This window comes from Branchiostoma belcheri, unplaced genomic scaffold (genome assembly GCF_001625305.1).
Source record: "Branchiostoma belcheri isolate BF01 breed outbred unplaced genomic scaffold, Haploidv18h27 scaffold17, whole genome shotgun sequence".
Classification (NCBI taxonomy): Eukaryota; Metazoa; Chordata; class Leptocardii; order Amphioxiformes; family Branchiostomatidae; genus Branchiostoma; species Branchiostoma belcheri.
In genome coordinates this window covers 214,071-238,727 of record NW_017803157.1, presented here as the reverse complement: position 1 = coordinate 238,727, position 24,657 = coordinate 214,071, and the positions used below count along the sequence as shown (strand labels likewise).

Sequence of the window (24,657 nt, the reverse complement as noted above, 5' to 3'; positions counted from 1 at the left end):
CAGTTAGACCAAAAATTGGCAACTAGGACCCAAGAATTACCCTTACAATACTGTGTCTGAAAATAGTATGTAAGAATGTAGAGTAGTACATTTAGATGCCTGTGCCACTCAATATATAAAGTACTCTTTCAGAACAGAGATTGCTTTTCTTTTAACTCTCAACTCACAAACATGTACACTGAACAAGGCACTATCCATACTAACAAGAACATAGAGCTTTTGAAATACATTTGTGAGGATTGCCGCATGACCTACAATCCTAAAACTTTGGTCCAAACAACTATTAATAGTTCCCATGGCCAGTAACAGTAAAATGTGATGTAACAACAGTACATTTTAAACACAAATCTCACTACATTTTTAATTCTGTGTTCTAAAGTGCATGACCCTTTGAGTGCCAAAGTGAACTCTTCAAAATTACATCCATAACAGAATACAAACTTTACAGATTATAGTAGAGCTATAGACAAAATAAACATTGACAATGTTTGGCTGAAAGAATGGTTATATAGTTACAACTTGGAACTATTGGGATTTTGGTCCTGTGTAGAGACTAAGTAATAAAGGCAGGACAGTTTGTTTATTCAGGCTCTTGGATGATCGGCTGCCTAATCTTGGGCTTGTTAGGGTTGTTCTCAATCATCCAGTCTGCAAGCCAAGTCTGCAACAGAAAGAACAAACTGTTATCATATCTAGATCTCAAAGTAATGATGGTTTCCTGATTGGATAGCTAGTAACCAATCAGGTGGTGTAATTTCAGCTGCATTCAATTTTGATCTAATAACAAATTGGTCTATTTTTCACTATTTTATGTCAAGAGACATCATTACCAGGTGTGTGTAAGAACAGCGTGTAATATTTGGTAGTTGTCAGCCAAATACAAGTAGGCCATTGCTGAGAGCTGGGAATCTTACCACAGGGTCTTCAGGCTTCTGTTTGCAGAGCTCTGTCAGGCCCCCCAGGAGGGTGGGGTTCACGTGTCGCGCCAGGTAGTCCCGCGCCGCCTGGCCTGCTGGGATAGGTTCTATCACACCTACAGCAAAACACAACGTGCAAAGTTAAGGGACTAGTACTAGTAGTAGAAAATCAGCAGTACAGTCCCAATCCCAATACAAGGTGCTGAATTTACAATCAAAGTAGACAAGCTAATCGCTTTTCTTTCCATATTGTAATAGTACCTAGTTGTTAAGACTATTTTACCCATACCAATTAAACATGCAGATTTCCTGACGTGGCAGATTTCCTGACGTGTGTAACTTCTGAAAGTTTCTGACCTGGACCAGTACAAGGAGTCTAAAGCATATCAATACTTCACTGAAGGATGGCTGCCCTTGTTTCCACCCAATCTCACCAGATAGCTGATTCTGGTATCTGAGAGCAGAATGCAGACCATCACAGTGGGGAGCATCACAAGCAAAGCTTTGTTTAACTTCCAGGTTCTAGAATGGCGTTCTATTCAAAATGTCCTCCCTGTGACATAAGCGTGCAATCCCTGAAAGGTAAACTGGTCTATTCTAAATAGACATGGATGGGTATACATTGTATATGGATGATATTGATAACATGGAGTCTGTACTCACTGTCAGGGAACATGAAGCGAACCTCCCTCTCTGATGAGGAGTAACTGTCACTACCGTGTACAGCGTTCCTCTGGTCGTCTGTTCCATAGATTGCACGTAGACTGCAGTTAGAAAGAAAAAGTTAGACATTCTAAAGTTTCTAGCGTAGTGAAGCAAAATTCAGATGGTACCCAGGGTAAGGCTATTTCTGTGTCACACTGCTGTAAGCTGTAACTACCGGTATAAACATGTAGCATACCTGTCTGGATGTGTCTCCCTGGCCTTGTAGGTGTTGGTAGGTCCGATCAGGTCCCTCCAGTAGCCTATACACTTGTCTCGTGACAGAACCATGGCCACAATGGGCCCACTGCTCATGTACCCCACCAGACTGGGGAAAAACATCTTCCCGTAGTGTTCCGCATAGAAGTCACTGGCCTGCTCCGGTGTTAGGTGGACTTTTCTTTTCTGTAGGGAAGAATTGAAAGTGAAGAATTAATGTTTTGAGACTCATCTTTGCATAACGTTAAAGAGATTCATCCATCACACTTATACCATAGTAGAATGTTCCTCAATCAGTGACATTCTTAGAAAGGTTAAAACACGTACCTCCAAATTTTCAATGTCTAACTGTATATCTTTGCATAAATTTTTCACAACTACTTACAAAGTTGACATAAAATTATTATCTTTGAAGATATGAATTATGATGTGCCATAACACTAACGTTTTATTGAGGCATCCACAATATGTTATATTAGATAAAGTTTATAGTGAGAATTTTGCAACTGGTGACCAAGTAGTATTTCTTAGAAGTTGTAGATTGACAGAGAGAGAGAGAGAGAGGGAGACATTTTGAGTTTTGCATACTTGAGGGACAGTTTGTATACTTGACACTGTAGGAGCTCTATTTGATACTTCCTTAAACTCTCTTTGAGGTGATAAAAGCCAAACTGTACGAGATGAACCCGTTTTAGAGTGAGTTGTAATACCTGAAGAATGGTAAACCCAGATCTCAGTATGATATCTTCTATCTCCTCAGCCTTGTCGATGGCATCTGGCTTGATGAGTGCCAAAGTCCTCTCCACATAGATCTGTGGAGGGTCCATGGAGACTTCCATCTGATCCTGTGCCTGCATGGCGGCCTTGGTAGACGTGCTAGGCTGGGTTGTTGTCGTCTCGCTGTAGAGGGAAAAGTTTTAGGGAAGGTGAGTTAGTGTACTGTACGCGGACACCGTTGCTAGGACTGGAGAACTCTGTTTGGTACAGATTCTGGCACATACCAAAACCTAAACAAGGGAGAAATGTATCATTACACATTGCCAGACAGTAAATCCTCAATAAATTCTAAGTGCTACTGAATAAAAATGATATCATGTTTTCAGGAATGGAAAATTAGCTAAGATTTAGTGTCAAAATGTACTATTTATAATGTAATCAACGTATCACCCCTACAACTAGTTTGGTATTTTCCAATAGTGTTCTGCGCAAGTTCAGTGGGCAGGCCATATTTCCCGCCATGCTTTGCGCAATACCGTGGGGTTACTCGAGGTCAGGTGGTTGGAACTTTGCAGAGATGACGGAATCTGTTGTAGAAAATCAGGAGTATCTGACGTATTACTGATAAAAATACATTGATGACATAAGGATTTATGTATATGATATCAGCGCTACCGCTGGTGGGTTTGCAGATATTTATGCAACGCATTAGCTTATGTTTCATCTATTGTTCCCCCAATCATGGGAAATGCTCGTACCTGCCAATCTGGTGTAAGCGTGTGTTAATAGCCTAGAGGGAATTCGGAAAGTGTGTAAAATTGCCTTTTCTTGACACATCGCATCGAAATACACCATACAACAATACAAAGAATGATTTTGTTATGGACTGACTTTATGATTCTTTTTATGAAGTTTAGATGACTAGATAAAAGTCAGTGCCAGTAGAATGACATAATTTACTCTCCTTGTCCGACTGAGCTGTAACGTTAAAAAAAAATCACACACATAAATTTCTATTGATGAACATTGATGATGCAAAGGATTAATGATCTGACCAAAATGAAATGTGTTTAATTTACCGTCGGCATATCATTATTGATGGGTCAATTTGCTTATGCACATTTTTTTGCCGATTCACAGGAAGGGGCCTTGGTTATCGTTAGGGCCTACTAACGGGTTAGGGTTAGGGCGCTACAATAACGTTGAATGCAAAATTCATCAACGTTGCTAAACAAATCAACTGGAAAGGCTTCTAAAGTAAGAAGCCTATAGCTATGAACTTTGATTGAAGTTGCATCTGGACACCAGTGGGTCCTAGCAACAAAGGTATACCTCAACGTAACTAATCCCAACACAACACAATACTAGTAAACACAACACGCCACGACAATTTGGTCCCGATGGTGGATATTCACTTTAATAAATGTATACGTCTGACAACCCTCTTCCATCTAATCTCCAAGCAGATCTTAGGGTGAAAAAGACAGTATCCAATTGACCATGTAGTATCTATCAGTGGCCAGAGAGGGTCCAATGCGTCACCCAATTTGGGGGTAGCGACCAAAAAACCCGGACCATATATAAAAAGGTAACGATCTTCCCCAATCAACCTCTGGTTCGAGAGTATCTTCCATCCAACGCGCTTACCGTGATGTACTTTGGAAATGATTATTATACTGGCACTGAGTGCTGCGGATTTGTCATTATATGCAACAGATGAATATTGTAAACTTATCAGAGCATATTCACCTTTCAAGAACAATCTAATAACATCGGATACAGTATTTCGGCAGTGTCTGTCTTATCGGTGTCCGACCACCTGTGTTTGTGATCATGATTCAAAATGACCAGTTTACACTTTCATGTATGATTATAACATTTGAAGATAGTTTGATGGGTTGATGGGGTTAGAATAGTCTTATGAAAATAATGCCTTCGATTATAAGTCGGGACGGCTTAGAATGTTGTTTGTTTTAGATAAAATCATCACCGTTGCTAGTCTACCGTGAAAACTGCTTACCTTAGCTCTGTCAACTACTGTATATTTCAAATAAAAGTCCTATATACCAGTGGCTCAGTTATCTAGTTCATGTGTAGACTATGAATCGTTTTCTGTCCATTGGTTCTGTTGTACACATATAATTCAATTAAATCTACACACAACGACAATTTTACCCTTACCGACACTACATAAGGTTCACAACAAACTCCTACCTTGTTATATTGCTCATTGTATCCATCTTGGCGGACCTGTTGTGTGTTAGGACGTGTGTTTCCAAGCAAACACTCCTTTCCAAACGGAGATTTTGGCAACCAGTCCCGACGTTTATACAAGCCAGTAAGACAAGTTTTGGTCTCAAACAGGTGTTGTCTTGGAGACCATTGACCGGCATGTACGGGACTGGTCGGGTAGGATTCACGGCGGCAACGTCTTTAGCGGGAGGAATGATACCGCACCTAAGGAATGTCTTTAGACCAATTAAATCTTAAACAGAACATGATTATCACCAATTTAACCCTACAGATGCACTATTTACTATTTGTTAAATTTGTATTGAACGTTTGAAGACCATTTTGCTTCTGAACGTTGAAAAATTGCTCCAAGAGAGCCAGATTGGCAAAAAAAAAGGACTGGTTTTAGCTGTAATCGCTCCTGCCACTAAGCAAGACCTATTGCCAGGAGGCAATGTTACGTCCAGGCGACTCGGTTTACGTTTTCTATTCACGGCGTTTAGTCAATAAGATTATTGAGTTACTGCTGACATTTTAGAAGGAACTCTATTGTTGCACGCTTTACGGTAGCCATTGTTGTTTACTCTGTGCCTCAAATCAAAACCTGTTTGGAGGTCCAAACCTGGTCAATAGCCTCGCTCAGGGCTACGGCCTGGAATTCCTCCGCACTGTAAGTTCTATTCCCCGCCCGGTCAACTAGCCTCTACCAGGCTTCGGGAGGGGGTAGGAAGAGTCGAAATTTGCCAAATAGACTGATAACAGACCAAGGCTAAGGACCCTAGACCTAATTTATTACACATTTGACGCCTCCCGGATGTACTACTAAGCTGGAAAATTGATACTTTTTCCAGCCTCTTCCGAAGCCTGGTAGAGGCTATGGTCAGCTACTAGCAATCGCATTTGGCCTGCCTGAATTCAATTACAGCTAGGAAAGGCGGGCTGGATGCAAAGTTGCCTTGGGGATATGTTATTAGGACCTGGTACTTGGAGGAGCTGGCCCATAGGTTACAAGCGACTGGCCCCCTACTGGTTTGGCGCAACATTGCAAGAGGGTCCTCGTTTTAAAAATCGCAAGTACTCCATGCATGCCCTTTATTTGATAACATTACCGAAGTGGGAGCCGGCACTTTATTTAGTGTCAGAACCTTTTCTCGAACTCGTTAACTCGTACCTGTAAAATTACACAGATCTAGGTGGTTAGCTAACCGTGTGCAAAACTACAACGTCATATAACGTATGCTGAGCCACGATCATGAGACAAACACACGCGTAGTACTTCTGTAAACAAACGGTGACTCATTCCCTATTTAACCCTTTACTCATACGCAGCAGGGCACTGAGCTCATGAGGTCACAGAAGGTATAAAAACAACGTGTGGTCATACCTGGGCAAGTTTTCCTGTGGGACTAGACTTGAAGAACTTCAACGTAGTACAGGAAGACAACACCTGCGGAATATGCGGATCACCATTGTAATCGCAGGTAAGGGTAGAGTTATACAAGAAGCAGAGGGTTCCAAGTGGGGTATAAAAACAACTACGTACGTTAACCATACAGCGTAAGGAAAGTAAACATGTGAGAATGTATTGTATAGCATTCGGTCGTGTTAATGATTTTTTTTGCATTGACCATACTACGCATATGAGTCGCAAGACGTATTTAGTACTATAGAATTAGTCTTCCTTCCTGACATCTGGGTTGTAAAATTTCAAACATTACCGGTCACATTTTTTTTAAGTTAATGCAAGTTTGCATCACGATTGCCACCTAAGAAGAAAACAACTACATGGAATGCAAATCATTCTCCGCTGACAAGCTTCATCATGTTTTCTTGGGCCATGACCAGTTTACATTGTGTGTTCTTGTAACGATAGCCATACTTGTGGTGACGTGTGCGGGACAGGTGGACGTCCCAGCTCGCTGCTGCTTACCTAAGATATGGGAAGGCAGGATGGCGACTGTGCAGACTGGGCCTCAAGGTCAAGGTATGTAAAAATAAGTTCACGAGCTGCTTTGCTGAAAATGTGGGCCAGGCGGATCATCAATATCAGTATTTAAATACTGGTGGAAGAAAACAGAAATACCAAGAGAAATCACCATCTACTTAGTAACTTAAACAGAAACTACAAAATGCAACATGCGTCTCTCAGAAAAAAATACGAAAGTATATACATACTAGCTATATATAGTACGCGTTTTGTCTCGGTCGTGACTTGTAAGCTATTGTACTATGTTCGTGCTGTGTATATCTTTGTACTCTTGTTATGAATAAATAAAAGAAAACAGTACTAACAGTAACAGATATACGAGCAGTGTATCCAAACACTGTCATTCTGTGAGTAATACCGAGTCCCAACCTACATTATTATTTTTACATAGGTTTCACGACGACCACGATGAGAATGTCCTACGATTTCTCCATCAAGAAATTCGCTCTTCAGGAAATGAACATGCGTTTTAGGGTTGTTGCAGATTTCAGCAAGGTAACTTTACACGTTTTGCACTGAATACAACATGTTTTGCACTGAAAAGGAACGCATACTTAGAGTAAATGAATGGGCGTATTTTGGTAGGTATGAGTGAGCGTTAGGGGCAGAGAAAAGGAGATGCCAGAAAGTAGCATATACATTGTTCAGCCTGGTGCGGGTGTGGATATTGTCAGGAATGAGATGGGGATCCGGAATTCCACGGCCTTATTCATTGACCATTTTCCCGCCCATGTATGTTGTAATAAAACCGTCCCCTCTGCTCTACCCAGATGATTCAGTACGTCATCACGCCTGACGGGAAGTGCACGACTTCAAAGTTGCCGACCGACATGATGGCCTGCATTCCCGGTAAGGGTCCGGTTACAACCGCCTTACGATCGACGTACGATCGCAAACTAAGAGCGTTCTGACAGTCGTACGTGTGTCTTACAAAATTCCACTGTACTGTTACAGAAAAGGCTGTCTCAGTTCCTTGTCGGCGGTTCGTCCTATCACAGCCTGCTTAAAATTTTCTGCGACATCAAATTCATACGACGATCCGGTTACGGCGGATGTGACCGTGTACAACTTGCCATATGATCTGTAGCAGCTTAATCGATAATTTTTAAAGATTCCACGTTCCACGTTCAGATCATTTTCAACACTTTCTTAGTCAAGGAGTTCAAAGCCATATCTGTGAATACAATGCATATGTTGACTTCAATCCCAGCTAGTCTAGCCTGGAGTCTAGCCTTTTTTGATTTGGTCCGTTTCTCGGGATCCACTACCCCGCCTTGGGGAGCGGGCCAAAGCTAACAAGGCTGGACTCCAGGCTATAACCAGGCGGCATGCAAAACTTTCCTCCATTTTTCCAGACAACGCGACGTTCGTAGAAACTGTAGTGTACGGTGGGCCAGGCGGCATGGTGCTGGATAAGTGGGCGGTGAAAGTACCGGATCCACCCGTCGACGCCGTCGTGACCGTCACCAGGGATGGGTGCGTCTTCGCTAACGAAGCGATCACTGGCACGATTAGCGGAGGTACGGAAGTGTTACATGTTTGGTTGTTACATGGTCTAAAACTTGTTGCTTTCACAGACAAGCACAATACACACAGACACAATTATGTACGTCATTGAATATGCAATAAGCAATGTACATGTACTTTTACCATTTCCAGCGCCGTACTTTCAGGCTATTGAGTTTTCCAACATCACGTACGCTATCACGGACCCTACAGTGTTTAACGTGCCCAGCCCGCCCTGTCCTACTGACAGTAATGGGGTAAGTGATCCAGCGTCCTGGTATCGATCAAAATGAACAGGTCGCTAATAAAGACTAGTCTGTTGCTATTAATTATACCACCATCTTCCTCCGCTTTCTCCGCCTTTATGCCGATCATAATTGGGCTTCTATCTAAAGCCCAGGTACTGTAAAATCACATGCACAGCAGCGTACATATCTGGGTCGGTGCAATTTTTGTTGCAGTTAGTACCATTGCAAGTAATTCACGTTAGGGTGTATCTTTAATTTAGTGTGTTTTAAAATGAGCTGAACAACAGCAAACAGATATTTCATGAATGGCTATAATCTATGGTACAGCGCTGTTCTTGAATCTCGACATACATGTACAGTTTCTAAAATCTGTATGTTGTCTCTTTTACAGAATATGTTGACGGGAAAAACGTCGTTCTTCATGGGACTGTGATTCAGAGGTGGCACGGCAAAGAATTAACCCGGATTCTAGATTTTAGTATTAAAAGCATATAGTCTTATGTGAAGTCAATAAAGGCTGTCTGTATAGAATTTGTTTTCTTTCTACTTTGCTCTGCTGGGAATTCATAGTGGGAAAATGTGATAGAGGATGTGGTAGAAATGTGGATGATCAACCCCCAACATGATCTAGGTCATATGACTGTCACGCGCTCGTACTGCACTAGTACTGATGATATCTTACGTGTCCATTTCATGATCACCATCATCGTTCTTCCTCTTATAACGGTTCAGATCAGAGAAGCCTGCTCTTTTCTGGCTGCTTGGATGTTCTCTTTAAAAAATACATAATGAAAAATGAGTTACGTTGGTTATTTTTTGTGTATACTAAGTAGACTCCCGTTTTTAAGTGGGGTATAACTAAATAAAAAAAGAAGGAAAACTGGAGAGAAGAAACAAGAGTTCTTTTTTTAACCTTTTCAACGGCACAGAGACTTGGACAGAGGAAAGGAGACAATGTATGTGTAGATTCCTTCCTCAATTCTGTAGCGCCGATATTGTATTTACTTTTTACGGGTAAGGGGCTGAGGTCAAGGTATAGACAGAACCTGACGCTTTTGTATCGACTAGTGGACTGAGAGGTCGCCGCTATTATACCGCACTGCTGTAGAACAAATGGGCCGGCAGGGGGCGTGGTCTGGCTCCCTTCTCCAATTCGTCAGGCACAATCACGGCTGTCAAAAAGACGCGGGGAACACAGAAACCCGATATCAGCTGCCCGGTGCGGGTAACCCAAACCTGGAGACGCCTGGAGAACTTCTTGAGTGACGCTCAAGACTTTCCAAGTTAGGAAATCTCCGGGTCTTAAAGCCTGCGAGTTGGGAATTGTGTGTGGGAGAGGCCGAGGATTGGAGGGGGTGTGTTGGGGGAGGACTTAACCAAGGTAAGCCTATAATACAGAGCTCTGGCTTTAGACGGGAGTTTTACGTAGACCGCTGTGTTTACATTCGGGACAGCTGAGCTACAAATAGTGCTAGCTGTCAACGTCGCAAGGGGGACTCAGTCGCTTTGTGATGTGTCAGATCGTGTCAAAACTACTTCCTATTCTATATAGGTAAATAACTGTTCTAATGCAGCAAAACTAGGAAGAATCGGTGATATATTTAGCGAGGAATAGTCGAAAATTGCGAACTATGTACTGCACTAACCCGGGGTTAGATTGGAAGGTATACAAGGCACCTGCCCTCAAGCCGCTATGACGCATGTTGATATTTTTAGGTCCGGGCTTTTCGTGATTACACGTTAGGTCGGAATACCGCGGCTATCTTGTGTGCACTCGTCTATTTTGGTCACTTACGGGACGTAGAAATGATATACATAAAAACTAGACGTTGAGGATTGTTGATAAATACTATAACTAGGGATTTACTGGTTCTGTAGTCAGAACTACCAGCGGCAAACAGTAAACGTACTGATCGAGCTAGGTCACTGCAGTAACTCGTGATGGCATTTAGGGGAGGGTAGGAGTTATCTGAGTCGCCAATTTAGATCAGAAGCACTTAACTGACGTCAGTCCGACACCACTGTTACGCTACTGTTACGCTTATAATTAGCCACGCGTTTGAGGGCAGTGGATGTAATAAGTTTCAACAGCGAGAAATAGCTTGCATTTTAAAATATCATATGTGCTTAGTAGGTGTATAAGCTCTAATCTCAAACGAATGCAAGTGCGTCAAGTGTTCTTAACAGCTTTCAACAGAATCAATACCACTAAAAACCGGACATATCATGTTACAAATACAATTTTACCTGAGTGCATGCAGCGTTGGTGAAAAGTTTGGCTACACGTATGTGGTCCCGATAGAACATCAAACAAATATTGTGTAGCCAGGGTAAAAAGTATTAAACTTTGTGACGTACTTTGACTGAAAAGATCGTTCTAGAACATACACCACACACCGCACCCCTCCTAAATCTCTGACGTCTACAACCATCACAAAGGAATTTAAGGTCACAATACAATTACACTTACGTCTAAAAGCGTACTTTCACTCTGATTTATGGCGTCATAAATAGTACGTGGTTTGCAACAATTAAATTCAACTAAACACAATTAATTGTTGTACCACAATAGTACGAAAACACGTGCCTTTGTAACCACCTTTTTCATTAGTCGTCCTTCGTCCTTGCGAGGTTGTGACGCCGGGAGTCGTCAGCGATGTTGGGCGGGGCGTGTCGCACCTGCTTCCGCCAGCTCGCCCAGCGCCAGGCCGCTGCCGGCCCGCTCCGCCTGGGGGCAGCCGCCAACATTGCCACGCCTGGCATCGGGAGAACAGCCCAGAGGTACGGCTAGCTGCAAGCAACGAGCTGTCAAATACAAAATTAATACTGTAATCTTGCCTACAACGACGTAACGAGCTACTAAGTATTAGATTATTTGTATACCTATTGTATACCTATTTGCATTGTTCATCTAACTGTAAAATTCTTTTGCTGATGACTAACTTCAGTGTGTCATCATCTTGTCTGTATTTCTTTATTTCTGTTTTGGTAACAAGTTGAGGAAATAAGCTCACTGTTTTCAAAACAAAGATGTAAATCTGAATATATGATTTAAGTTCGTCCTCAGAATATAATTTGGACATGACTCATCTCAAACCTCAAACCTAAATTTCTAGCACTCAACAGCCTTATACTTACATGCACGATTGTCTCCACATGTTACATGTGTTTTATATCGTTGCCGACACGTTTAGATGCCTTGCGATGGAGAGTGTTGCGGCGTTAGGGGCGGGGGCAGCCGTCCTGGGCGGCGGGGTGCTCATGAGAAACCGGCCCCGTCCGGTCACGCCACCTTGCGACCTCGGCATGCAATCCCGAGAAGTGCCCGTAAGTACCAATATACTGTGCGCAACGGCCGAAACTTTGACGACATTTGATTCTAAACGCGACTGTTCCCTCTATATATGTGTGAAAGTTGTAACCGTTAGAGTTGAAGCTACGTTTGACAAAAATCGTATTTTGGCCAAGTGAAGCACAAATGCAGCCTAAAAACATGTTTTTTGGCGTGTGATATAGGGAACGGGGGGAGGGCGAATCGCGGCTTTTCTAGAAGAGGACAAGTTGGTGGAATCTTGCTATGACGGCATGCAGACTCTTCACGATGTCTTCAAGCGTGGAGCAATGGTCTCAAGTAAGTATACACATGTACTTCCGCAACATAACCACGCGAACACGTTGTACTTCACTTAAATGGCAACGAGCGGGGGGCGGGGGGTGAATTCCCCTCTTTTCACCCTGATTTATGATTATTGGGAAGACAATTGTGACATTCTATTCGCTGTTGCAATAGAAAGGATGAAATGAGATGAATTATCAGTGAATACGGCCCCAACAGTCTCACCACGCGAAATTGCGTTGGTCCTGTCCTTGGTGCTGAAAGCACTATCTGGGGAACAACACACCAGCATTCAACATGTATTATGTGCTGACGACAAAGAATATGGCATAAGAGCGATATTATTCTCGTCTTTAATGTTGACAAACTCGGATTCTACTATTTTTTTTACCTATTTTGTCTTGACAGAGCTTTTAAACTAGATGAGTACTGAAGTAATAGTAAAAGGCATGGATGTTTAATGGTGTACTTCTTTCCTTCACACAGATAACGGTCCGTGCCTGGGGTGGAGGTCAGGACAAAACAAACCTTACGAGTGGGTCACGTATAACGAGGTACATCCTACGTTCATGTATTATATCATAATGGTGCTGTTAATGCAAATGCATATTTGGGCCATACTCACTAAATAATGACTGACAGAAACCCATAAGTATGCAGAATTTACTATTGGCAGTTGGAAAATAAATTCTGCAATGTCCTGTAACAGTTACATTGTTGTAAGCATAAGTTTTCTGTTCTCCAGATGGTTTGGATTTTGTTTTGACATACAATGTATTCATGTTGCAAAGGTGCAAACTTGTATAATAAAACTGAAGACCACCTTTGTGTTGATGGCAGCTAAGGTGATTGGTTGATTGATTGATTGATTGACAGGTACTGGACCGTGCGGCCCACTTCGGATCAGGTCTGATCGCCCTGGGCTGTAAACCCAACCAGACCAGCTTTGTGGGGATTTTCTCACAGAACAGAGTCGAGGTGAGGCTTCATCCATACATGTACTTCATTCAAGAAAAAGAAAGATATTATCTGAAAGTACTCAAAATTTGCAATGCTACTTATATTAGAATGTTTTTCTAGCATCAATGCCAAAAGTCTGAGCTACATTTTGCAAGAGAAGAGAAATCTTGTAGCTGATCTAGAGTTATGCAGGTTTCAGTAGAGTCATGCAGGTTTCATAGCAAATGTTTTTAATTCTTAAAAGTCTAATGCTCTGTCCTCCTCTTGTGTTGCCAGTATGTCGTTGCTGACCAGGCGTCTAACATGTTCTCCATGGTAACGGTCCCCATGTACGCCACCCTGGGAAGGAGTGCCCTGAGGTTCATCATCAACCAGGGTAAGTGGGCCATCATGAACCAGGGTAAAAGTACATGTAGTATCGTTAGCAACCATTGACTAGATTTATGCATGTTACAATCACAATTTGGTGGTGGTGGTGATATAATTTTATGTACATTCCATTATAACAGGTTTATTTTCATCATTTCACCAATGTCCAAAACATGACATTGTCCATAATTGTGTATTTAGGTAGTGCATCATAATCTAGATGTTTGGCTATCTAAGGTTACCACTATGTAAGACACATGTAAGCGTTAATCATCAATTTGAAAAACTGACAGTAGCATCTTTGTCAGTCTACCATCATCAGCCAGGCAACAAGTACCACAAACAACCATTGGTATACTCTTGTGCAATCTAGTTCCCTAATAGATTAATAATAACTACATTGCACAAGACTATACCGATTGGCTGTACCTGTATAGTACACATTGTATAAACCATACCTATCAACATATCTGATGCTATTTCACTGTCTTTCATGTCTCTACAGCCCAACTGGAAACTGTCCTGTGTGACGAGGAGTCCAAGGTCATGCTGCTGCTGACCTTCATCAGTAATAACCAGGTGTCCACCATCAAAAGAATCATCACCACGGAGGTCATGGCTGATGAGGTCATCCTGATGGCAGAACGACATGGTGTGCAGATGCTGGCCTTCAACGAAGTTGTGGTGTGTTTATTATATTATTTTGTATTATATTTTTTTGTTGAAGAGGTTCATTAGTCACATGTAGATCAACAGTAAGATATTCTTCAATCAGTGACTTTTGATAGGTAATAAAACATGTACCTGAAGTCACTGCTTAAAGAAAGTTCTACAGTACTATGATCATTATGTTTTTGGTTGTTCAGTTTAATTTAGATTTGCGTACATTTCACAGAGTTACTGAGAATTTGGTACTAGTTTCCCTGAACTTAAGACTTCACAGACAAAGACAGGTTTTTGCAAAAGACGTGTAACGTTGAAAGTTATGGTTCCCTTATGACCAGTTTGTGACTTTCCCTGTTCTTTTTTCCCTTACAGCGGTTGGGTCAGCAACAGCCACATGAGCCAGTGGTAAGTTCAAAACCTTGACATAGATACATGTATGTAGAACAAAACAGTAATGAAGCAAGTAGACATTATGTCATACTTGTGGTAACAAACAGAAGCTTTGCATTCAATTAAATCATCACATGAAGATATTTCCCGATATTATTGTAACTGTATATATATATTGTATAGTTGAGTCCTTCCGGGCCAGGCTGGAGGCCTGCCCGCCTTAAACCAAGCCCCCCCCCCCTAAAGTGCCCCATCAGGGGCTATATGGGGGTGTAGCCGGGGCTCACATAACATCTTTGAGCCCCGGCAAAGATGAAGATGAAGTATAAAAGCCTATGGAAAGTAGTGATCAATACTGACATTTTTCCTTCAGCTACCCAGCCCAGATGACTTGGCTACAATCTACTACACCAGTGGCACTACAGGTAAAACACTTATAAAAACATCTCTTTCTCAACTATTTACTATTAGACTGTACTAAATTCTGTTACATTTTCAACAGCAATAGTTCAAGTCTATGATACTTATCACAAGTCATACAGGATTAATATAAAAGTCACTGTAGTACAATCTGGTTTCTGTACATTTACAATTATAGGTGACCCAAAAGGAGCCATGTTAACACATCGGAACCAGATAGCTGAACTGGGAGGAGCTGTGGGACATTTCCAGGTTAGTACTAAGATATACTCATTGGTATCTTCATCTAACAATACATTGGGAGACAAAGGTCTAAGAAAGATGTTTTATATGTGAGGGGTATTGGTACATCTTGAGATGGGTCTCTTGTTCATTGTGTATTTGAAAAAAAAGAATGTTGCCAGGTAGATCCACAAACAGTGGACTCCTATAATGTAAAGCGCCAAACTTTGCTGATTTTTTGCACTGTGTTCCAAGTTAAACATTTCAGACTATTTTGTCTGGTTCCCAGGACACTATCAAGTTTGGGCCAGATGACATCTACATCTCCTACCTGCCTCTGGCTCATGTGATAGAGAGGATCATGCAGGTATGTCTACTACATGTGTTTCAAAACAACTCTCATCAATGTTGTGTATATATGTTTTTAATAACAGTTAAAAAGGCAACATTCCTTTCAAGAATGTTTGGAAATGTATGACTGACAACCACCCCAACTTAGGCTGGCAAATAAAAGGTACCAGTACTACAAAGATAACCTGATATAAATCCCTAAAAGATGCCAAAAACAAGCCGAAGCCTATTGGAGAGTACAGCCTCACTACCTTGTGCACTTGTGCTCCCCTGCAGCTGTACCTGTTCACCCACGGCGCCAGGATTGGGTTCTACAGAGGTGATGTGAAGGAGCTGATGAGTGACATCCAGGCTCTCCAGCCGACCTGCATGGCCACTGTGCCGCGTGTGCTCATCAGGATACATGATGCGGTGAGGTATTCCTCATAAACATGTAGTATGGTCTACTGATCTGGATACATGATGTCGTATGACAATCCTTATATGCCCCGTGTACTAATCAGGATCCATGATAAGGTATTATATAGGCATTTCTTCTGAACACGTTGAATGAAAATCTACTGCAGAAAGTCATCATATCATCATGGGTAGCTTGCTTGCCACCATCGTATGCTGTATGTTATAGGTGTTTGGTCTCTGTTGTAGACCACAGACTGATATCATTGAAATGCTTTATGTTGCTGGCAGTTAAAATGTTGTACAAAGGATAATTTGTTACATGACTGTCACAATATTTAGGAAATCCTTGTTGTACACTTATGATTGTCCAACATTTTCTTTATAGGTTATGGCAAAGGTGCAGCGCAGTTCTCTGAAGAAACGTCTGCTGAATGCTGCACTTCAATCAAAGGAAAAGCAACTGGTCAAGTATGTAAACAATGGGTCATACAATTGTTTCTTAGTTTGGTGCTTCTTGCTTCATTAATTTTTAGTACAATTACTAGTCTTGCATCATCTGATCATAGGTTAAAAGTTCATGAATTTGTTATGAATGTCAAACTTTATATACCATATATTGCAGGGGAATCCTCAGACGAGACACCATTTGGGACAAGTTACTGTTGAAGAAAGTGCAGGTATGTTCCAAGGGGGACACATCATTTCAGTTTTTCATTTTAGAGCATATAGATTAACAGGCACAATACTATACAAACCTATAAACAAGAAGATAAGGTGACAGAAATGATTGGGTGACATTTACATTCATGCAAAGAAAGTGTCCAGTTGTAAAAGTGCAATGAGTAACATATCATGGTCTCTGTTGTATGAATGTGTGGTTTGTCCAGGTTGCAATACACTGTTTTCAGACATAACTTTTCTTACCCTATTAGCTTGTGTTTGGCAAATACTAACTCTATGTGGTGTTGTTGTTATCAGGAACAGCTTGGGGGAAGGGTCAGACTGATGTTCGTGGCAGGAGCCCCGATTTCTGGGAAGATCCTCACCTTTACCAGATGTGCCTTTGGTGCCAATGTAAGTAGTTTTCTCCATCTCTTGCCTTTATACATGAATATCCAATGCAGTGTTAGAAGAAAAAACATGTATTAATGATGCTATGGGCTCTAAAATGTGTCATCATTTATTTCCACCATTCCCAGGTGTTTGAAGGTTATGGTCAGACTGAGGTTTCTGGATCAGGTACATTCACCATCCCGGGGGACAACTCAATCGGTAAGTTCAACTTTTAACCTCTATCTCAACAGTCTAATTTCTATGTGCCATTGTTTAAACAGAAAATTTTTAGCCCCTCCCACCTCTCTAATTACAGAATCTTAAAGTTTATCTCTTCATCTTCGTGTTGTTTTGCCAGGTCATGTTGGAACGCCATTGGCCTGTAACCTGGTCAAACTGGTGGATGTGCCTGACATGAACTACTTCACAGAAGACAAGCAGGGAGAGGTATGTTTTACTTATCATTATTGACAAACACTGACTACAAAAATGAAGTGCTTTAGTTTAGTATGTTTAAAAATATTTTACCATGATGACCTTTCATATGATTTTTGCACTGGTGATGGCAAAAAGTATTCATTGCATATTGTTCTTAATCGATATCAATCCAGAACATTGATGATAAAGCAACGATGTTAGAAAAAATGCCACCTTGCTGTTTGGAAATATATTCTATATATAAAATCTATACTATGCAAAAGGGGCCAAACTATGTGCTATTCAATCCAACAGGTGTGCTTCAAGGGACCAAATGTCTTTAAGGGCTACCTGAATGACAAGAAGAACACAGATGAGACCATTGACAGTGATGGTTGGGTGCACTCTGGAGACATTGGCATGTGGCTACCTGTATGTACACCACAACTCTTAAGATTAAGGCATCTGTAGTATACAGTAGTACTTAATGTCAGAAATCATGCTTACTTTTATGCTTGTTTTCTGTTTGTTAACCATGTAGAAGAATATCCCGTAGGTTTAAAAAATGACTTTACAAAGATGATTCTTATGTTGTAAAATTCTAAATTTTCCATGAATTGCGATAATTGCTGTGTCAGACAGTTGGTGAGTAACAATTTAAGGCTTTGACCAATAACATCAGTTCACATTCTATTACAGAATGGAACTCTGAGGGTGATTGATCGTAAGAAGAGCATCTTCAAGCTGGCACAGGTGGGATATTTTGAGTCGTAACCTTTATAACTTCATCGTTAGTGTACAGCATAATACCAACTGGTAACAGTTCCAGGTTTAATGTCCTTGTGCCGTTGTAGGGTGAATACGTGGCCCCAGAGAAGATAGAGATGGTGTACAACACATGTCCCCAGGTGGCACAGAGCTTTGTGTATGGAGACAGTCTGAAGGTAATGTGTTCTCAATAGAGCAACAATTGATTGCGTTAATCAATTATTGACTGTCATTTCACTTAACTTATTCTTAAGACAAGCCTTGTTTATTGTTCTCAAGTTGTCATCTTTGAAAGCTTAATTTGATTTATAAGTTACAGTAGTTATAAATATATTGACACTTTTGAAACCAGGAGGAGGAGAATTTGTTATTCTTTTCTAAAAAGTTTATTTTCCTCCAACAACGCAACAATCCGTCGTTTAATACATTCTGATGCCTTCTACAGGAATTCATTCTTTCGGAAGACCTACCATTTATTATGCTTTTAGGTTTCTTCCTGTTTTACTTGTATGTCTGTAGAGTTTTTTGTATTATTTTAATGATGTATTGTACAATGTGTTATATGGGTTTTTACCTGAAATAAAGAATGAATGAATAAATAACTGGTACCACTCTTTGGTTCAATAATAAGCCCTTGGGCCACACAGCAGTGCAATCACTACAGCAGGGGGCTGGTCCACTGGTAGTGGTGTGTGTTTAACTACCATACTCTTACCAAATGCTGAGTGCTAATCAGATACAATTTTTGAAAGTCTCTGGTATGACATGGCTGGGGATTGAACTCACAACCTGTTGAACCTCAGAATCTACAAACTTGGCCATTGCATCAGTAAATGTAGTACACTTTTTTCTAGGCATCCCTGGTGGGAATCATTGTACCAGACCCTGATGTTCTGATATCCTGGGCTGCTCGCAAGGGGATCGGTGGGCACATGGATGCCCTCTGCCAGAATGAGGTAAAACTGCAGGTCTATGTTGAAACAGATCAATTGTGAATGAATGAGTAGAAGCAAAAGATGTAAATGGAAACCATTAATTTTGATGAAACATCATATAACTGGTCATTTCTAAGAATCCTTTAAACAAGATACCAAACCATAGAATTTTAAATGAAGAACGAGACGTACAAAATGGCCTTTGCTTGCTGTTAAGTTCTAGAAGTTTCACAATCTTGTAATCACCACATGATTTTTCTTTTCAGGAAGTCAAAAGTGCCATCTTCCACAAAATCTGCACCATCGGTGATCAGGCGGGTCTTATGGGGTTTGAACAGGTAATGTCACTTTTAATTTGTTAATCTGATTGCAAACGTCAAGTCAATTCCATCTTTAAAAAAAAAAATCTTAAGTTTGACGTGATTGTTAAGGTCACACCAGTTGGAATTGTGGATCTGAGATATAAAAAATAATGCTTAACTGAGAAATCAACATCAAAAGGAAGCCTGACTGGAACATCAGTACCTTGGTTCCAGACCCACCACACCACAGACAATTTATTGGTGTTGAGGTCCATAATTTTTGTCTGATTAGATTAAACCTATCAGTTAAGTCTTACACAGCTTGTACTTCATGTAGAAAAGGGATAACATACCATTTGTTTAAAAATAAATGGCGTCTTATGCCTTGATACTGGTTATGGGATATGCAAGAACAAACACTAATTTGTAACATTTTTTGACCTGCGTAATTCTTCCCTTGTCCTGACCAGGTGAAAGACATCTTCCTGTGCCCAGACCAGTTCACAGTGGAGAACGGACTGGTCACTCCGACCTTCAAACTCAAGCGCAGCCAGCTGAAGGACACATTCCAGACACAGATAGCAGACATGTACCAGACACTGGACCTGGCCAGGGACAACAACAACAACGACACAGCCAACAACATCAACATGAACATCCCGAATGTGGAGCTCAAACAGGGACAGTAGTGGCCATCGTTTTCCTGTCCTTCATATCATACTTCACAAAACATTGCTTAGTCAAGTGTACAAAATCTAACTACCATATGAAAGGATGGTATTTTTTCCATTGGTGTACTGACCTCCAAAAACGTGTGTACTATACTTTTTAGTGCTTGAAAGTGCTTGTTTGTTGTACATTTATACTACATAGTTGACTATATCCCTTTGAATATTGATGGTTAAAAGTATACAACGTCATGTGGATGTGTATGTACGTGTTGGTTGAAGCTGGTGTCAGAGTATGGGATAGGAGGAAGAAGGTTAAGGGACAGGGAAAAGAGAATGCAGTTGAAGGAATGAGAAATGCAGGAAGGTTGGACTTGGAATATGTGTGAAAACTTGTAGGACAATAGAGGAATGAAAGAGTTTATTAATAAGAGATGGCTGGAGGATGGAGAGATGGAAAAGGTCTGAGTGTGGTATCGTTGCAGATAAATGGGAGAGAGAGGAAGAGCATCATTCAGCAATGAATGCCGTTTAGTAGGAATGATTTTTGACTGATGAGCAAACCAAAGGCTTGTGTAGCAAGCATAATGAGGAACAGTAACTTGAGAGGATAACCTGTAACATGTAGGGGAAACACACTTGTTCTTGTTATAAAAACATCACAGAAAAGGGAAAAGTTCATTTTTTTCATTCACGTTGAGGAATTATATAGACAGTGAGTCTCATATTTAAGACTTCAAGCTTGTGTTTATCATGTGAAACTTTATGTTTGTACATAAGATGGTTTCAAGCTTGGGAGTCATGATTATCTTGTTTGGTTTGGACATGAATATACTGAGCAAACATGCAGATATACCTTTACTTTTACTACTGAAGTCACCTGGGGAGTTAATGACTTGTCAATGACGTACAAGGGTGCATGTACATGTAACTGCTGTACTATAAAAGCTACTATGCAAAAGGTAGCCTTTTTTTACAGGAATATAGAACCATTTGACTAGTCAAACTGACAAGTAATGGTGAATCACATCTCTGAGATGTATTTGTATTACTGCCTGGTTTACATGGCACAGTAACTTTACACTCAAGCCAAGTGTACATCTTTGTAAATTTACTATTTGTTGTGGTATATTTCAATAAATATCTCTGTCTGTACGACTAGAAGAGCACCATTGGATGTGTACTAGATTCACAACCACAATACAGTAATCTGGGTCCAGTTTTAGCTCACTGAAGAGCTAATCACCCACTGGTAGTGACAGAGAAGACAGATGCTATACGTGCAATATTTCCACATTCCCTTGGCTCTTTAAACAGTGAATAATGTCTTAATGTCGACTGGAACACTTTACAGTAGGATGCCAGTAAGAGTGGCAATGGCCAGGGTTCAAACTCTCAGCCTCTTGTCTTACCCCAGGGTTGCTAACATGCCCACACATTTTGATGACCTATTGGGCCAATGCACACACATTTTGATGACTCAAATGACCCAGGTACACACATTGTGGTGACCCAATGGCCCAGGTACATGTAACACATTTTGGTGACCCCATGGCCCACATGTACACACATTTTGCTATGGTGACCCAATTGGATCAGGTGCACACACTTTGGTGACCCAATGACTCAGGTACACACATTTTGGTGACCCAATGACTCGGGTGCACACATTTTGGTGACCCATGACCCGGACCAACACATTTTGGTGACTCAAAGGCCAATCTAGACAAAATGGCCAATGTGCACAAATTTTGGTAACCAAATGCCCCATTTACATGTACATTGCATGATGTACACACATTTTGGCATTCCACATGGCAGCCGTCTGCATACACGTGTACTTGGTGGGCAGAACTCATACAGATAATGAGCAATCTGCGATAAAACTATCCACTAATGTTATCTCTTATCTGCTGACAGACTATTAGATTTCTTTATCTCATCTACTAAATGTATGTAAAGTGCATTTTTCAAATCATCTGATAGTCCCAACTGTGTTCCAAACCTTTCTGCTACAAATTTGGGGTCATCATCCTGAAAAACAACAACAACAAAGAAATTATTTAGAGACTCGGTACATGCACTGTAACTCTAACATCTTTTTTCCACAAACAAATCTTAAATTTACAGTATGTTACAACTTTATGTACACAATGTGCCACAATTAGTCTGTGATAAAATTGCATTGACAGCTCATGATCATAAATACATTATGTACATGTAAGCTGTTAATTGAAAAGGTCATTGCAACTGAAAGTGTAATTTTATCATCAACAATTAACCCAAATCTCTGTGTTAAACTGACATTCAATTCATTCGACTTGTATATACAATTGTAAATGATTATTCCAGTGTTTACTTTCATCTTTGGGCATCATACATGTTAAATCTCATAACCCTTTAACTAAGTACTAGTAGTGTCAGGAAGAGAACTTGTTAACAAGAATCATTCAAAGGTATGTCCAACTTACATACCTCATAGATAATGATGTCTGTTATGTCTCCACTCTTAGCTTCATACTCCAACCGAAACAGTGCTTTTCTCCGGGGTAATTCATGCTCATCTGATGATGAGTTACTTTTCTTTGCATCTGTAGTGGAGAGATTTTGGTGCACAGTGAAGAAGTGAAGATTGTTTTAATTAGATCAACAAAAATAGAATTACCATACTAGTACATGTATGTTTGATCATATGTGACAATTAAGGGGAAAAAAATCTGAATGTTTTTAAAATCAAGACAAAGGCTAAAGTTAAAATTGCATTTATTCATCTGACAGCAACTTACTTAAAGATGTACTTCATGCTAATATGTTTAATATTTTGATGAAAAAGCACTGTAGATTAGTATAATTTTCTGTATTTTGAGAGACCACTGCAGGCTAGGCTTTCAGCCCGTACCTGTGTGGTTCTCGCGCTTGGCACGTGGTCTGTACACCACCTGGTCAGGCTTCTTGGGACGGACTGAGGCTTGTGTGTGTCGGGGTCTTCTCTGGCCCTGCTTGGCCTTCTGCTCTTTGTCATAGTCGTCCCTAAAAGTCAGAAAGTCACTGAAAATTAATGTCATGAACGCCCCCCCCCCCAAGGATTCGAAGACATGAAGTAAAATATACGATTATGACGCTTCGGTCAGTCTACAAACCAGCCTAGGCTACTCCCCAACTTACCTTGATTTTTGGTTCCGCCGTATGTGGTGTACAAACCCATGAGACATGTCCAGTTTGGCGGTTTTCTCTCCGGACGAGTCGCCAAAATGTCCACTTGACGCCATGTTGTGACCTCTGACACAGGCCGTAGGTCAACCCGTCAACCTGATTTCCAAGCAGATGTCGCAGTGGAGTGTCATAACGTTTTGTGACAGCTACTCAAAAGAAAATTATAATCAAGCCTGGCAGTAAGTCGTTATGAAAAGTGAAATATTACTTAAGAGGAAGTATGCAAATAAGGCCAGAATAGAAAGATATTTGCTATAACATGCTGATGACTGGTTTAATACATGACTAACATGCTGATGACTTTTTCGTGACCTGATGTGTTGTCCCTCAAAACGCATGGAAACCCCATTAGAATATTTATTGAATCAAGTCAACATGAGGCGAACAACACAGCTTGCAGTCTTGTGACATCAGTCGGCTAGCAGTTAAATATAACCGTGCCTATCAACAACTTACACTTCACAGATTGCTGACACTTGCATTGTGACAAGATTATATTTGGCGTGCCTCCAACCGACTCTGTTAGTGTAGATTTAACTCTAGTCAGCTTAAATCTTGCAAGGGGGGATGTAGAGCAGTTAATCTTGTCAAAAGCTCAGCCTGGTCAGGATCCCAAAGGAGGACAAAACGACTGACGAAGTGGTTTTCTTTTTCACAAACAACTTCGCGCCTTCTAGCTTGGCAGCCGAGACGCAGTTTCCCCGCCAGAAGGTATAGGCATTTTCTTGTAAAACATCATTCTTAAATACAGTATTGTCTATAGGATAACTGTACATGTGTATGTAAAGATAGAATATAACCATTTATCAGATGCTGTACGAGTATCCTGTATCAAAGATTGTGGGCTAAAATCATGATTCCACAAATCTCCCTCTTCCATTCTTTCAAACATGAGCGCTACCAAAAGGCACTAAGCGTAACATTTACAGTCAACGACTTTTGCATTTATCAAAGAATGCAGTGACTGTCATTTCAATAGTGTATAGGTGACCATAGTGATAGAGTTTGCTAGCAACAGAAAACAAGGATAGTAAATGACCGTTAAACAGCACCAGACCTTTTAGCATAAAGTAGTAGCAATGCATACTCTCAAAGCTCCAATACTGTAAAAGTATGAACTGACGACGCACTTTGTGCCCAAGACCGTAGCGTCTGTACCTTCTAACTATATGTCAAAGTCGCAGCTTGTTGTTCAGAGCCGACTGTTCAGCTGAAGAACTGAGCGGATAAATATCACGTCAACACGACGAGACGCAGCTGTTAAGGAGTAGACAACAAACTCCCACAAGTTACGGTCTGGACCGAGTCCAACATCAGGCCTTACTTTGGTCACGGGGGCATCATGCCCGTAGCCAGGATTTTAATGTGTGTGTGTGGGGG

At 40.9% G+C, this 24,657-nt stretch overlaps 5 protein-coding genes across 5 annotated transcripts in view; 3 read left to right on the top strand and 2 right to left on the bottom strand.

Moving 5' to 3' along the window:
* Nucleotides 1-579: 579 nt before the first annotated feature.
* LOC109466701 (nucleoside diphosphate kinase homolog 5-like) lies at nucleotides 580-4,911 on the bottom strand. Its single transcript, XM_019764455.1, has 6 exons — nucleotides 4,770-4,911; nucleotides 2,549-2,738; nucleotides 1,819-2,024; nucleotides 1,581-1,681; nucleotides 915-1,033; nucleotides 580-661 (listed from the first exon to the last, which is right to left on the bottom strand). Exons 1-6 carry the CDS (start codon nucleotides 4,793-4,795, stop codon nucleotides 581-583), a joined length of 723 nt encoding a protein of 240 aa, XP_019620014.1. The 5' UTR covers nucleotides 4,796-4,911; the 3' UTR covers nucleotide 580.
* A 1,195-nt stretch (nucleotides 4,912-6,106) lies between these two features.
* LOC109466709 lies at nucleotides 6,107-9,059 on the top strand. The gene is made up of 7 exons (XM_019764465.1): nucleotides 6,107-6,268; nucleotides 6,661-6,771; nucleotides 7,166-7,269; nucleotides 7,545-7,623; nucleotides 8,130-8,294; nucleotides 8,434-8,537; nucleotides 8,920-9,059. Exons 1-7 carry the CDS (start codon nucleotides 6,244-6,246, stop codon nucleotides 8,959-8,961), a joined length of 630 nt encoding a protein of 209 aa, XP_019620024.1. The 5' UTR covers nucleotides 6,107-6,243; the 3' UTR covers nucleotides 8,962-9,059.
* A 2,084-nt stretch (nucleotides 9,060-11,143) lies between these two features.
* On the top strand, nucleotides 11,144-21,740 carry LOC109466554 (long-chain-fatty-acid--CoA ligase 5-like). Its single transcript, XM_019764287.1, has 23 exons — nucleotides 11,144-11,309; nucleotides 11,723-11,855; nucleotides 12,045-12,159; nucleotides 12,631-12,698; nucleotides 13,021-13,122; nucleotides 13,381-13,480; nucleotides 13,979-14,157; nucleotides 14,488-14,544; nucleotides 14,903-14,954; nucleotides 15,128-15,201; nucleotides 15,461-15,538; nucleotides 15,799-15,933; nucleotides 16,307-16,389; nucleotides 16,544-16,598; nucleotides 16,900-16,995; nucleotides 17,121-17,193; nucleotides 17,333-17,421; nucleotides 17,707-17,823; nucleotides 18,091-18,144; nucleotides 18,246-18,335; nucleotides 19,014-19,115; nucleotides 19,361-19,432; nucleotides 19,867-21,740. The coding sequence occupies exons 1-23, from the start codon at nucleotides 11,185-11,187 to the stop codon at nucleotides 20,083-20,085; spliced, it is 2,268 nt and encodes a 755-aa protein (XP_019619846.1). The 5' UTR covers nucleotides 11,144-11,184; the 3' UTR covers nucleotides 20,086-21,740.
* Nucleotides 21,741-21,844: 104 nt separating this feature from the next.
* LOC109466712 (UPF0561 protein C2orf68 homolog) lies at nucleotides 21,845-23,405 on the bottom strand. The gene is made up of 4 exons (XM_019764470.1): nucleotides 23,230-23,405; nucleotides 22,964-23,094; nucleotides 22,540-22,655; nucleotides 21,845-22,098 (listed from the first exon to the last, which is right to left on the bottom strand). The coding sequence occupies exons 1-4, from the start codon at nucleotides 23,331-23,333 to the stop codon at nucleotides 21,964-21,966; spliced, it is 486 nt and encodes a 161-aa protein (XP_019620029.1). The 5' UTR covers nucleotides 23,334-23,405; the 3' UTR covers nucleotides 21,845-21,963.
* Nucleotides 23,406-23,806: 401 nt separating this feature from the next.
* LOC109466730 overlaps nucleotides 23,807-24,657 on the top strand; it is a 14,501-nt gene continuing 13,650 nt past the window's right edge. The window contains exon 1 of the mRNA XM_019764489.1: nucleotides 23,807-23,988. The gene's annotated coding sequence lies outside the window, so the exon portion shown is untranslated. The remainder of the gene's footprint in view (nucleotides 23,989-24,657) is intronic.

What these genes read in the sequence shown, in the direction of transcription:
- LOC109466712 (XM_019764470.1), bottom strand. Translation starts at nt 23,333, where the DNA reads ATGGCGTCAAGTGGACATTTTGGCGACTCGTCCGGAGAGAAAACCGCC. An exon ending in CGGCGGAACCAAAAATCAAG is followed by an intron (nt 23,095 to 23,229) that starts GTAAGTTGGGGA and finishes TCTGACTTTTAG; the next exon opens with GGACGACTATGACAAAGAGC. An exon ending in CAGACATCATTATCTATGAG is followed by an intron (nt 22,099 to 22,539) that starts GTATGTAAGTTG and finishes GTTGTTTTTCAG; the next exon opens with GATGATGACCCCAAATTTGT.
- LOC109466709 (XM_019764465.1), top strand. Translation starts at nt 6,244, where the DNA reads ATGCGGATCACCATTGTAATCGCAG. An exon ending in GATCACCATTGTAATCGCAG is followed by an intron (nt 6,269 to 6,660) that starts GTAAGGGTAGAG and finishes TTGTAACGATAG; the next exon opens with CCATACTTGTGGTGACGTGT. An exon ending in TTGTTGCAGATTTCAGCAAG is followed by an intron (nt 7,270 to 7,544) that starts GTAACTTTACAC and finishes TGCTCTACCCAG; the next exon opens with ATGATTCAGTACGTCATCAC.
- LOC109466554 (XM_019764287.1), top strand. Translation starts at nt 11,185, where the DNA reads ATGTTGGGCGGGGCGTGTCGCACCTGCTTCCGCCAGCTCGCCCAGCGC. An exon ending in TACTGTTGAAGAAAGTGCAG is followed by an intron (nt 16,599 to 16,899) that starts GTATGTTCCAAG and finishes TGTTGTTATCAG; the next exon opens with GAACAGCTTGGGGGAAGGGT. An exon ending in ATGCCCTCTGCCAGAATGAG is followed by an intron (nt 19,116 to 19,360) that starts GTAAAACTGCAG and finishes TTTTCTTTTCAG; the next exon opens with GAAGTCAAAAGTGCCATCTT.
- LOC109466701 (XM_019764455.1), bottom strand. Translation starts at nt 4,795, where the DNA reads ATGGATACAATGAGCAATATAACAAG. An exon ending in ACAATGAGCAATATAACAAG is followed by an intron (nt 2,739 to 4,769) that starts GTAGGAGTTTGT and finishes TTCCCTCTACAG; the next exon opens with CGAGACGACAACAACCCAGC. An exon ending in AGGGAGACACATCCAGACAG is followed by an intron (nt 1,682 to 1,818) that starts GTATGCTACATG and finishes TTCTAACTGCAG; the next exon opens with TCTACGTGCAATCTATGGAA.